Source organism: Octopus sinensis, linkage group LG23 (assembly GCF_006345805.1).
Source record: "Octopus sinensis linkage group LG23, ASM634580v1, whole genome shotgun sequence".
In the NCBI taxonomy this organism is placed as follows: Eukaryota; Metazoa; Mollusca; class Cephalopoda; order Octopoda; family Octopodidae; genus Octopus; species Octopus sinensis.
Genome location: NC_043019.1, coordinates 5,396,619 through 5,409,897, shown reverse-complemented (window position 1 = coordinate 5,409,897; position 13,279 = coordinate 5,396,619). Strand labels below are relative to the sequence as shown.

Below are 13,279 nucleotides of genomic sequence, written 5' to 3'. Positions count from 1 at the left end.
AAAGGATAGAAGAGTTCCGTTTCTAATTACACTTCAGCCACAAAATACATGGAACTTTCTTTCCCCTTTTACCCGAGAAAGGATCTTGGACTGAACCTCTTCTCTTTTTTTAAACCAAATTTATTTAAACTCCCGTATGTTTCACACTCACACATTTTAAAATAGATTTGTTTGTTTGTTTGTTTTTATCGTGTGGTGATAAGTCTGGTGTATTTAGCAACAAACGTTAGCAATGCAGTTTCGGTTAAGGCTACATTAGCTTAACCGCAAATAACTTGATTTACAAGGAGAGTTACGAGAAATGGTTGGACAGCCATTATTAACAGCTCCATGAATTCAACTGGAACCCCCCCCCCCCCCCAAAAAAAAACAACTAGATGTATGTAGATGTAAGAGAAGATGGATGAGAGATCTGCCTGCATATCTTCTGATTTTTACTTTCGACCAGATTCTGTGTTTAACTCCAACTTTGCGAAGATTCAGTCAACCAAATCTTTGCCAGCTCACCTCATCACAGTTAGATATCTCTCTGCTCAATTTGTCTCAGTTCAATCTGTGTTATCTAAATTCACCACAGCCCAACTCATCACAGATCAATTTATCTTAATTCGACTTAATTCAGCTCAACTCAACTTTCTTCGGCAAAATTCGTCTTGACCCAGTTTACTTAAGCCGAGTTTCATCAGAGTTCAGTTTATAGTTTTGATTCACGGATGCTTTTTCTGTTTTTTATTTTCTCAGGCGCGATTGTGTTGAGATTTCGAAGAAGGATCTTCCGCTCTGTTTCACTGATGGCACTTTTCACATACGGCACTCCAGAGTCTCGCCTTGATGCTGTCTGCTCCAGATGTTCTCTGTGAGTGAAGTTTGTTTCAACGACTGTGGTGTATCCAGATGTTACAGATCTGAAAGTCGTGGTTTTTCTTGCTCTTCTGTCATAGAAGCATTTACAAATCATTTCACTGCAACAAGCAGCATTTCTGAAATATATATCAGATATAAGTAAATGCACAAATATACTGATTTCAAATTTTGGCACAATGCCAGCAATATCGGGGGGGGGGGAGTATCTAAGTAGTGGGGGTGGGATGTTATCTTAATTTTTTCGAGCTTCATTTTGGAGAGCCTCCCGAATAGTTGGTAACACCCCCCATACATACCCCTTGAAGTTTGAAATCCCACCATTAACACCAAAGAAAAAAATAGGGATAAATACTGATTTAATCAATTTAAAACCCTAAAGTCTACGAAAAAATATATTTTAGCTTAGCACGTGCTTTTTAATACACTGAATCCAAAAATTGTATTAATTTTGCAATTTGATTTTCCAAAATGGCGGAAATCCAAGATGGCGGCCAAAATGCCCAATTTGTTTAACAAAATCAGTAGCTGTTACCAAGAATGTCATGTGATATGTCTTTATATATATATTTTTGAGGTCATAGAATACAAATGATGTGGAATAAGCAGTTTAATAACAAATAATTAATTTAATTTTACAAAAGAAAAACAAATAACATTTCCCGAGGAGGAGAGGAGAAGAACAACAACGACCATTAATAGTCAGCCCCTAGACGGAGAAAGATCCAGCCCGGTGTCTTTATTAGATCCATCATCAGAATAAGTAACGACTGACTTTTATTAGAAGATACCTCTTTTACAATTTCGTCCAATGCCAGGAGTTCAATGTCGGCTGCGGGGTCATTCCGAAAAGCTCTATCTGCGATGATTTAATTTCAATCGAAGGAGAGGGGCTTTCTCCGTCCGGGTTGCGGATCCGTGGAATAAGCTGCCGGACGAGATGGTGAGGGTGCTGACGACCGCTCGGTTCAAAGTCTCCCTTGACCACAAGTGGCCTGAACTCTTTACATGAACACCACCCTGTACATAACTCTATGTCCCCCTACATGGCCTTGCTTTTTGCTTTTTGAGCCAAAAAATTAACTAACTTTTACCAGCCTCTCGAATGTTAATGGGTGCAGGTAAAGTGTCTAGATTGATGAAATCTGCCCAATCAAGTGCCTTCCAACTTCTACCGAACATCAACAGTCTGTTACTCACTGTTATCAAAGCCTCTTCAAAGCTTGTTTCTGAGACCCATGGTACACACTTTGAGAAAATTTAAGGTTTCATAAACTTCTGGCCAAACACCACGAATAGACGTTCTTATGTATCGAAACTCTGACGGCATTTTGTCTTGTGGAAGTGACAATGATCATGTTTGACGAGCCTTCTTAAGCCACCAATCTGATCTACTGTGAAATCCATATACCTTAATAGTTGTTGTTTGTTGTTGTTCCTTCTCGATCCATGCCTGGCTCATAAGGGCTGGTTTCCCGGTTTCTTGGCCCTAAAGGTTCCCCACCTGGACGGGATGCAGGAGGAAAGAGTGAGAGAGAAAGTTGTGGCGAAAGAGTCAGCAGAAGTTCGCCATTACCTTCTGCCGGAGCCGCATGGAGCTTAAGTGTTTTTGCTCATAAAAACACAAATCGCCCGGTCTGAGATTCGAACCTGCGATCCCTCGACCGCGAGTCCGCTGCTCTAACCACTAGGCCATGTGCCTCCACACACCTAAATAGTGAATTTTGGCCGCCATCTTGCAAAATTTTTATGAGTTAGAATAGGATTATTTTATATTAATATACTTATTAGTATAGGTGCAGGAGTGGCTGTGTGGTAAGTAGCTTGCTAACCAGCCACATGGTTCCGGGTTCAGTCCCACTGCGTGGCACCTTGGGCAAGTGTCTTCTGCTATAGCCCCGGGCCGACCAAAGCCTTGTGAGTGGATTTGGTAGACGGAAACTGAAAGAAGCCTGTCGTATATATGTATATATATATATGTATGTGTGTGTTTGTGTGTCTGTGTTTGTCCCCCTAGCATTGCTTGACAACCGATGCTGGTGTGTTTACGTCCCCGTCACTTAGCGGTTCGGCAAAAAGAGACCCGATAGAATAAGTACTGGGGCTTACAAAGAATAAGTCCCGGGGTCGATTTGCTCGACTAAAGGCGGTGCTCCAGCATGGCCGCAGTCAAATGACTGAAACAAGTAAAAGAGTAAAAGAGTAGAGTATAGTATTTATGTAGCTTCATTCAAAATTATGCATTATATATATATTAGAATGTGACTTTTCACCATTTTGTGAGGTTATCAACCTTCAAGGGGCATGCGCAGTGGGATTACTGCACTCAGTTTTCAGAAATTTTGGTTTTGAGGTGATATTTGGCCCCAACCACAACTTTTGAAGAGGTTCTGAAAAAAAAAGTAGGATTAATGCCCCCATCCCCACTTACATCGACCTCAGCACACAACTGGTACGGTACTTATTTTATCAACCCTGAAATGGCGAAAGGTAAAGTCGACCTCGGCGAATCGCCTTGAATAATAATAATAATAATAATAATAATAATAATAATAATAATAATAATGATAATAATGATGATAATAATAATAATAATAATGATAATAATAATAAATGCCCTGATGCAGTACCAGGCAGTGGCTCTCATGGCTTCTGATCTTAACTGATTGGAAGTGTTATCATGTACATTGTTTTGTCTTGGTATAAAAGATGGGCTACAGCAAATATTCTGCTCAATAAAACAGATTTGCTTGTCAGTTGTTTGGCCTTAACCAGTTGAGCATGTCCCTTAGTGGCTGACGATATGTGCATCTCTGATCACGAGCAGAAGTAGTGGGGGAGCATCATGGCCATGTGTTGAGAGGGATTCTTTGGGGTTTGAATAATTCACCTCTGGAAACATAGGTGTTTCGTTCAACATCCTAAAGCAACCCTTATTCAGGGACCTTTTGAGCAGGATGGGCTACTCAACCTGAAGAAAATTCTAACTGGGCCCCACCTGCAAGGTCATGTGCTGTTTATCTTGATATGAGATCACCATGTCGCGCACATATGGTTGTGATGCATGTGCCTGGTGTACCTTTATCAGACGGGTAGTCATGATGGGTATATTGGGCTTCGTATATTTTACCCCAGTGTCACTTTGATGGCATGAACTGCTCTCTCACTCAATGATAATAATAATAATAATAATGATAATAATAATAATAATAATAATAATAATAATGATAATGATGATGATGATGATGATGATGATGATGAGGAGGAGGAGGAGGAGGAGGAGGAGGAGGAGGAGGAGGAGGAGGAGGAGAAGGAGGAGGAGAAGAAGGAGGAGGAGAAGAAGAAGAAGAAGAAGAGAAGAAGAAGAAGAAGAAGAAGAAGAAGAAAAAGAAATTAAGTCCAGCGAGATAAATTTGTTGAGCTTGAGAGGAAGAATCGGGTGAAGAGAAAAGGAATCAATGTTGCGATTGAGGAATTAAGAGAGAGGCTGGAAGCTGAAGCGAATAAACTAAAGAGATGGGAACAGAGAATTGAGCAGAACAGAGATTAGGAACTGGATAGGAGAGTAAAGGCGAAAAAGCTGAAGGAAGCAAAAGATTCTGGTCAAACATATTGTCTGAGGAGAAACAACAGGAAACTGAAGAGGAGAGTGGTTAAAGACACTCAAAGAGGAGAGTGGAGAGTATCTGCAGGAAGATTTGAGAATAACCGTGGAGATGATTAGAGATCGGTGCAGGAACATTCCTAACTGGAAAGCACCTAATCCAGATGAGGTCCAGGGCTTTTGGCTTAAAGACTTGACAGCTCTGCACAGGAGAATTGCGAGACAGATGGTCGAAATACTGAGTAGTGACATCCAAGTACTGGCTTGGATGACAAAAGGAAGAACGGTACTATGCCTGAGGGACCCAAGTAAAGGGAGTGCGGTTGAAAACTCCCGACCAATATCTTGTTTGCCAGTGATGTGGAAACAGCATCTATAAGTACCTAGATGAAAACGACTTGCTGCCAGTGGAGCAAGAAGGGTGTAGATGTAAGAGCAGAGGAACGAAAGATCAATGACTAATCGATAAGACTATCCTGGGGGATTGCAAGATGAGCCACAAAATTTGGCGATGGCATGGGTGGACTACAGGAAAGCATATGACATGGTCACACACTCGTGGTTTATTGGATGCCTTAAACTGCTAAAGGTCTCCCACAACATCCTGAAGTTAATACAAGTCAACGCGCACTACGATCTGAGAAAGAATGGACCTCGTCTTCATAAATGATTCAAAACTGTTCGCAAAAGCAGAACCTGAAATGGAGAGGCTGGTTGAGACTGTAGAGATGTGCTGCAAGGATATTGGGATGGAATTCGGTATCTCGAAGTGTGCGGTGCTCACTTTGGAACGGGAGAAAAGAGCAGATTGTAGGGGTATAGAATTGCCAAACGGAGAGAGAAAGGAAAACCCGGATGATGATGGGTACAAGTACCTTGGGATCCTAGAGCTGGACAATATCTTGCACAGAGAAATGAAAGACGAGGTCATCACTGCATATTTGAAGCGCCTCAAACTTCTCTTGAAATCAAAACTCAACTCAAGGAACTTTGGGACTGCCATCAACTTAAGGGCTGTTGCTGTAGTCCGCTACAGTGCAGCCATCCTGAAATGGACACAAGCAAATATTAACCAACTCCATCGCACTACCCGAAAGACAATGACAATATATGGTGCCATCCACCCTAAGGCGAACGTACACAGGCTTTACATGAAGGGGTGTAAAGGTGGACGTGGGTTGATCAGCGTACGGGAGTGCATCAACAGTGAAACGAGAAACATGGCAGAATATTTGGTAAACAGAAAACAAGACCTGCTTCGGTATGCTGTTAATGTAGAAGAATTTAACAAAAATGGACTCGAGAGTGCTAATGAACTCCGATCACGAATAGCCAACGAGAGAGAAGAAACCCTACTCTGCATGGGAATTACATGGTCAGTTCCACCGTGAATCTAAGAAATTAAAAGACCGGGAAGCATAATAGAGGTGGATCAGCAAGGGTGACCTAAAGAAGAAAACCGAAAGCCTAATCATCGCTGCGTAGGATCAGGTATTGAATACCAACTTTGTGAAAAGGGATATATATACCATACAAGAGCAACGAACCGCTGCAGAATGTGTGGGAAGAGGGTTGAAAGCGTGACTCACATTGTTAGTGCTTGTGAAAGTCTTGCGCAGAAAGAGTACCAGCGCAGACATGACAAGGTATCCCAAAACCTTCACTGGCTACTATGCTGGAAGTATGGATACGAGGTAACGGGTGCTTGGTACCAACATACACCGGAAAATATAATGGACGAAAAGGGGAAGGCAAAAATCCTCCGGGACTCTGATTTCCAAACAAAGTGTTAGAGCACCGAGGTACAAACAAGAGTGCCTAATAATCAACGTAAGAAAGAGAAAAAGTTGATAAATATGGAGAACTGAAAACTGAGATCGCTAAGATGTGGCAGCTACGATAGTCGAACATAAAGGTTATCTCTATTTGTCATCGGAGCATTAGGTTCAATACCACCCAATCTGTAAAAGGAAAATCTGAAAACCTTAGAGATACCCTCCAATCCACATGTATTGCAAAAGTCGGCATTACTTGGAACTGCACGCATATTGCGTAAAGTACTGTCTGTATTTAATAATAATAATAATAATAATAATAATAATAATAATAATAATAATAATAATAATACTAGTAATAATAATGATAATAATAATAATAATGATGATAATAATAATAATAATAATAATAATAATAATAATAATAATAATAATAATAAGGAACACCGGGGACGTTTAAGATGTAAGAAGGAAAATTCAGAGCTCCGAAATCTATCCACAAACATCGAAAACAAGGACATCCTATGGAGCCAAAGTTTTACTAACAAAGAATTGGACTGTATCCGAGTAAGTAATACTAATTGAAATTTATTACTATTTTCGAAATGAAATGATGTATTTTGACTCGATATCATCTCCGCCTTTAACGCAACACATGTAAACATGCGTGGAACATCACGATCATCTCCGACCCCAAACACCATGTACAAAGGAACTACGAATAAATTAAATGCCACCGATACTATTCAACCCAAGAATAACAATCGAGCGGTACGTACATTAAACTTACAACAAAAAATGTACAAAAAACTACACGTGCGAAATAATGTGACAACAGAAATAAACGGACCGGTACCCTACGAAAATGACGACCGTCAAAATAATGGGCCGGACGTTGTACCTCATGTCCCGCAAATAAAACCCAAAAGACGTAAATGGACACGTGAGGAATACATTTCTATCTTACACGCATACTTCACAGCAGTACTCTACCCAAAAAATGAAAATACAACAACACATACATATAAAATATGGAAGGAAAATAATAGAGATATAGACTTGGATACAGCAATGAACCCTAATAAATTAGCTAACGTACGAAGATACATTCTCAACACAAAAAAAAATATCAGAAATAGAAATAGAACACCTAAAAGAAAACATACACCAGGAAAATGTAGATAGAAGCCACACAACAATGCCCAATAATATAAACACTGAAACTGTAAAACACGAAGACAAACGCAACATTCCCAACAAACACGATGTAAACAACGAAGGGGAGCCTAATGATTATGATAATATAAAAATAAAATAATCAAAGAACTGAAAAACCACAGAGCTCAAATGGACCACCGACCATACCTCCCAAGAATCAAAATAAACAAAATAACAACACCTATTATAAACAGCATAAACCTAGCCGTCACTGAACTGATAGCCACTGAATCAAAAAAAAGTGATATCACTGAGCTAAATAACCTAATATACGCAGCAGCCACTGCAGCCACAAAAGAAGCTGGATACTCACCCAAACCCGCCCAAACAGGAGTACCACCACCCAAACAAACCCTGTGGATAAATAACATCCAAAGCAAAATAAAAAAAATTAGAAAAGACCTGTCGATTCTTAATGAAATCAGCAAAGAATCAACGCTACTGAGCAACAAAAAGAGAACAAAAATACTCCGCAAATATAACATCACAGAGAAAGATTTGCCTGAAATAAAAGAAAAGCTGAAGCAAGATATCCTTGCCAAAGCACAAAGGATCCGCCGGTACAAGAAACACCAACGCTTCTTTGAAGAAAACAAAAAGTTCAACTCTAACCCCAAAAAGCTCTACCAAGAACTGGGAAAAAATAAAATAGAAGTCACTGCAGCACCAACGGCAGAAGAATTGGAAGAATTCTGGGGAGAAATATGGTCGGCGAACGAACCACCAAAAAAAAAGGAGTATCAGAATAACAAACTCGGCATCTGAACAACTTTGGACCCCCATAACAACTGAAGAGGTCACCCAAGCACTGCAAAGACTAAGCAACTGGAAGGCACCTGGGCATGACAAGATCCCCAACTTCTGGTTGAAATATCTAACAGGAATGCACAAAAAGCTGGCTGAAAACTTTAACAAAGTACTAGCAGAGCCAGAGACAATGCCTGAATGGCTCACGAAGGGGAAAACCATCTTAATTCCCAAATCAAATGAAACAGCAAAACCAGAAAACTACAGACCAATAACCTGCCTCCCTACTATGTTCAAGGCATTTACTGCAGTGATATCACAAAGGCTGAACAAGCACCTGGACGAAAAAAAAACTGTTCCCAGAAGAGCAGAAAGGATGCCGCAAAGGCTCATATGGCTGTAAAGATCAACTAATGATTAATAAAGCCGTAACTGAAGACAGCCACAGAAAGAAGAAAGGCCTCAGTATGGCCTGGATTGACTACAAAAAGGCATTTGATAGCATCCCCCACACATGGATCCTCGAAACACTAGCCATTAACAAAGTAGCACCAACAATCATAAAATTCATAGAGCACTCTATGAATAAATGGCAAACAGTCCTACACCTCTAAACAAAAGAGGGACTCATGAAAACCAAAGACATCCCCATTAGAAGAGGAATATTCCAGGGAGACACGCGCTCTCTCCACTCCTTTTCTGCTTGGCACTGTCACCTCTATCTGATATGCTAAATAGAACTGGATGCGGATATAAATGTTACGGCAAAACGACCAGCCACCTTTTATATATGGATGACCTAAAACTATACGCTGCAAATGACAAACAGCTGGAAACACTATTAAAGACAGTTCATGGATTTACCAAAGAAATAGATATGAAATTTGGATTAGAAAAATGCGCCAAAGTAACCCTGAAAAGAGGAAAACTAGTTAAGAGTAACAACATCACACTAGATAAAACCAATGAAATAAAAGAATTAGACCAAAGCCAAACTTACAAATACTTAGGAATCCATGAACTAGATAAGACACAACACACACAAATGAAAGAGAAAATAAAAAAAGAATATTATAGACGAGTTAGATCAATACTAAACACAGAGCTCAATGCTAAAAACAAGATAATAGGTATCAACACTTTAGCTGTCCCAGTTATAAGTTACAGCTACAATATCCTTAACTGGACACGAAATGAACTGACCAAATAGATAGGAAAACAAGAAAAATAATGACAGGATCTAGGATGCATCACCCAAAATCTGACATAGAAAGACTATATATACAACGTATAGAAGGTGGTAGAGGCCTTATATAGCTGGAAAACTACTATAAAATAACCACCATAGGACTGCAAAAATATCTACTTCAGAAGGAAGGAAAACTGATCCAGATAGCGGCAAAACACGAGCAAAACAAAAAACTGTTCTCAGTATTTAAGGAAGCTGACAAATACAAACAAGAAATCATACCACCTAATAAACATGAAGAAGAAGAGAAGATGAAGAAACAACAAAAGCTATAAAACAAATGAAATCCAAACTAAAAATAGAACAGCAACGAACCATGATAAAACGATGGCAAGAAAAGCCCCTTCATGGTAAATACTGGACTAAACTAAACGCAAAAGAAATAGACAAAGAAAAATCCCAGGAATGGTTGAGAAGCTCAGGACTCAAAGCAGAAACAGAGGGATTTTTAATTGCAGCACAAGACCAAAGCCTCCCCACCAGAAATTACCAAAAACATGTAATGAAAAGAAATATTACAAGTAACTGCAGAATATGTGGAGATGGACAAGAAACAATAAATCATATTATCTCTAGCTGCCCAGTCTTGGCTAAGAAGGAATATATTCACAGACATGACAGAGTTGGAACCTACATACATTGGAAGCTATGCCAACATTATGGAATAACAACAGAAAAAAGATGGTATAGGCACACACCAGAAAAGGTCACAGAAAACGAGAAAGCAACCATACTCTGGGATATGCCGATACACACAGATAGAGAAATTAAGGCCAACAGACCAGATATAGTTGTCAGAGATCATGAAGAAAAAAAATGTTTTCTAATTGATGTATCAATACCGGCTGATGACAACGTGTCTCTAAAAGAAATGGAGAAACTCTCAAAATACAAAGACCTGGAAATAGAGGTAACTAGAATGTGGAATCTGAAAACAGAAACAATTCCTATCATAGTAGGTGCATTAGGCATGATAAAAAAATATTCAGACAAATACATAACAAAAACACCAGGACTTACAAACACATATAACATACAGAAAATTGCACTACTAGGCACTGCACACATCCTACGCAGAACACTTTCCATACAATAACCATCAGAGCATCACAACAAATCACAGCACATACCCAAGGCACACAGAGCTGCGCTCGGTAGTGAAGTGAAAGCACGCTATAAAAATAAAACTACTGAATAATAATAATAATAATAATAATAATAATAATAATAATAATAATAATAATAATAATAATAATAATAGTGCAGTGGGCTCTCGTGGCTTCTGATCTTAACTGATTGGAAGTGTTACCATGAACACTGTTTTGTCTTGGTATAAAATATGGGCTACAGCAAATATTCTGCTCAATACCAGTTGAACATGTCCTTTAGTGGCTGACAAAATATACATCTCTGATCACGAGCTGAAGTAGTGGGGAGCATCATGTGTTGAAAGGAATTCTTTGGAGTTTGGATGATTCACCTTTGGAAACATGCGTGCTTCATTCAACATCTTTAAACAACTCTTATTTAGGGACCTTTTGAGTGGGATGGGTCCCACCTGCAAGGTCAAGTGCTGTTTATCTTGATATAAAGTCAGCATGTCGCGCACATATGGTTGTGGTGCATGTGCCTGGTGTACCCTTATCAGACGGGTAGTCATGATGGGTATACAGGGAGGCTAATTCACTGGTGTAATGGTAACACACTTAGTTGCGTTAACAAAGGGATGTGGGTTCGAGTCCCACGTGGATGGGAAAGCCTACGTTTTTTCTGTCGAGGGCTTGTATGCCCCATTATTAGAATATTTTCCTCAGTCATTTGCACGGTGATCGCCATAAGCTTTAAGCTTATATAAAAATACCATTATCTTTATTTTTTCGTTGAATATCCCCGAGAACTACGTTAAGGGTACACGTGTCTGTGGAGTGCTCAGCCACTTACACGTTAATTTCACGAGCAGGCTGTTCCGTTGATTCGGATCAACCGGAACCCTCGTCGTCGTAACCGACGGAGTGCTTCCCATTTTTATTTACAAGATTGTAAAACTCGGCACCGTATGACAAAACCATTCGCACCGTATGTATATATGTTTGTCAGTGTGTGTGTGTATGCATCTAGTAGTGTAAGTTAAAAGTTATACGTATTCTTGTTTTTGCAATTTATGAAAATAAAATCAAGGTGTGAACAATTACATCATTTTTCGCTACGGTCACCTTGCCTTTTGATGCACTTTTTCCAGTGATCCGCAGGTTTGCTTATTTCATCGGAAATGTTTTTCCGCTTGTCAAGCAAGCATTGATGCACCGCTTCCTGCACTTCGTCCGTAGCAAATCCACGGCCTCGTAAAGAATGCTTGGGCAGTCCAAAGAAGAGATCGTCGGAAGCGACGAGATCTGGACTGCATGCAGGATATTCCAGCAACTCAAAACCCAATTTTTCAATGGTTTCGATCTAGGGACGACCGTATGTGGGCGTGCATTGTTGTGCAATAATAGCACTTACTTTGATAAGAGATGCTTTGCCCCATACGGAAATTACAGGAGCTACTCAGGTTTTGCACGCTCTTCTAAATCCATTACAATGCCAGAAACCCTTCTGCATCGTCAGCCTGTATCTCAGAGTCACGAGCGTTTCGCCTCTTTGTCTATACACTTTACCTCAGCAGGGCTGCGAACCCTAAGCTAGTCTTCACCAGCGGAAGGGTTCAAATTGTGGTCCTTTATCAACCATATCCATCTGCTGGCAGAAACGTTAGCATGCTGGGCGAAATGCTTAGCGGTATTTCGTCTGCCGTTACGTTCTGAGTTCAAATTCCGCCGAGGTCGACTTTGCCTTTCATCCTTTCGGGGTCGATAAATTAAGTACCAGTTACGCACTGGGGTTGATGTTATCGACTCAATCCCTTTGTCTGTTCTTGTTTGTCCCCTCTATGTTTAGCCCCTTGTGGGCAATAAAGAAATAATATCCATCTTGAGCTAGTTTCAGTTGTCATACCTATTACCTTGATGGCTTTCTTCAGTTGTCTGGGTTCCAGACCTATCTTCTACAGGAAATAACGCACTGATATAACTGTGCAGCTGACTTCAGTGAGGAATGGGGTTGCATGCCAGCGCTTGACAAAACCTTGGCCAAGTCCTGATATTTCGATTTCTTTACCTGATGGAAAATATCGTGTCTGTCCTCCCAGGGATCTGTGAGTTCGACCGCGACGATTGTTTTGTATTCCTGGAGAATAGGAACATGTCTGTTACCATAATCTACTCTGGGAAGACGAGTTTTCCCCTTAAGTCCACTGACATCTCCCAGTCTGAGGCTGAATGCAAAATAGAAAATTGGTCTCCCTTCGCCTCTTTATTTTGACCGCCCCTCACATCAAACTCCCAATACACCCACCCTCACACTCCAAATACCTGATCCCCATCACTGTCCTCAAGCGTATATATATATATGTGTATATATATATATATATATATATATATATATATACATACACACACATACATGCGTATATATATATATATATATATATATAGACAGATAGGTAGAGAGAGGGGAGGGAGAGAGGGAGAGAGAGGGGATTAAGAGAGGGGTGGTAGAGAGAAAGAGGAGAGAAAAGAGGAAGACATATACATATATGCATATATATAAATGTATATACATTTGTGTGTGTGTGTATGTTTACGTATATGCATATTTGTGTGCGTGTGTGTATTGCATTCCATTTAATTATATTACAATATATATATATATATATATATATATAGAGAGAGAGAGAGAGAGAGAGAGAGAGAGAGAGGGAGAGAGAGAGAGGGAGAGAGAAGGAGA

The 13,279-nt window shown here is 39.9% G+C and overlaps 1 protein-coding gene across 1 annotated transcript in view; it reads right to left on the bottom strand.

The window, feature by feature from the left end:
• Positions 1-462: 462 nt before the first annotated feature.
• The window catches only part of LOC115223665 (cardioacceleratory peptide receptor-like), a 42,054-nt gene continuing 29,237 nt past the window's right edge, over positions 463-13,279 (bottom strand). The window contains exon 7 of the mRNA XM_036512624.1: positions 463-980. Within this exon, the coding sequence (XP_036368517.1) occupies positions 695-980 (286 nt within the window). The 3' untranslated portion in view covers positions 463-694. The remainder of the gene's footprint in view (positions 981-13,279) is intronic.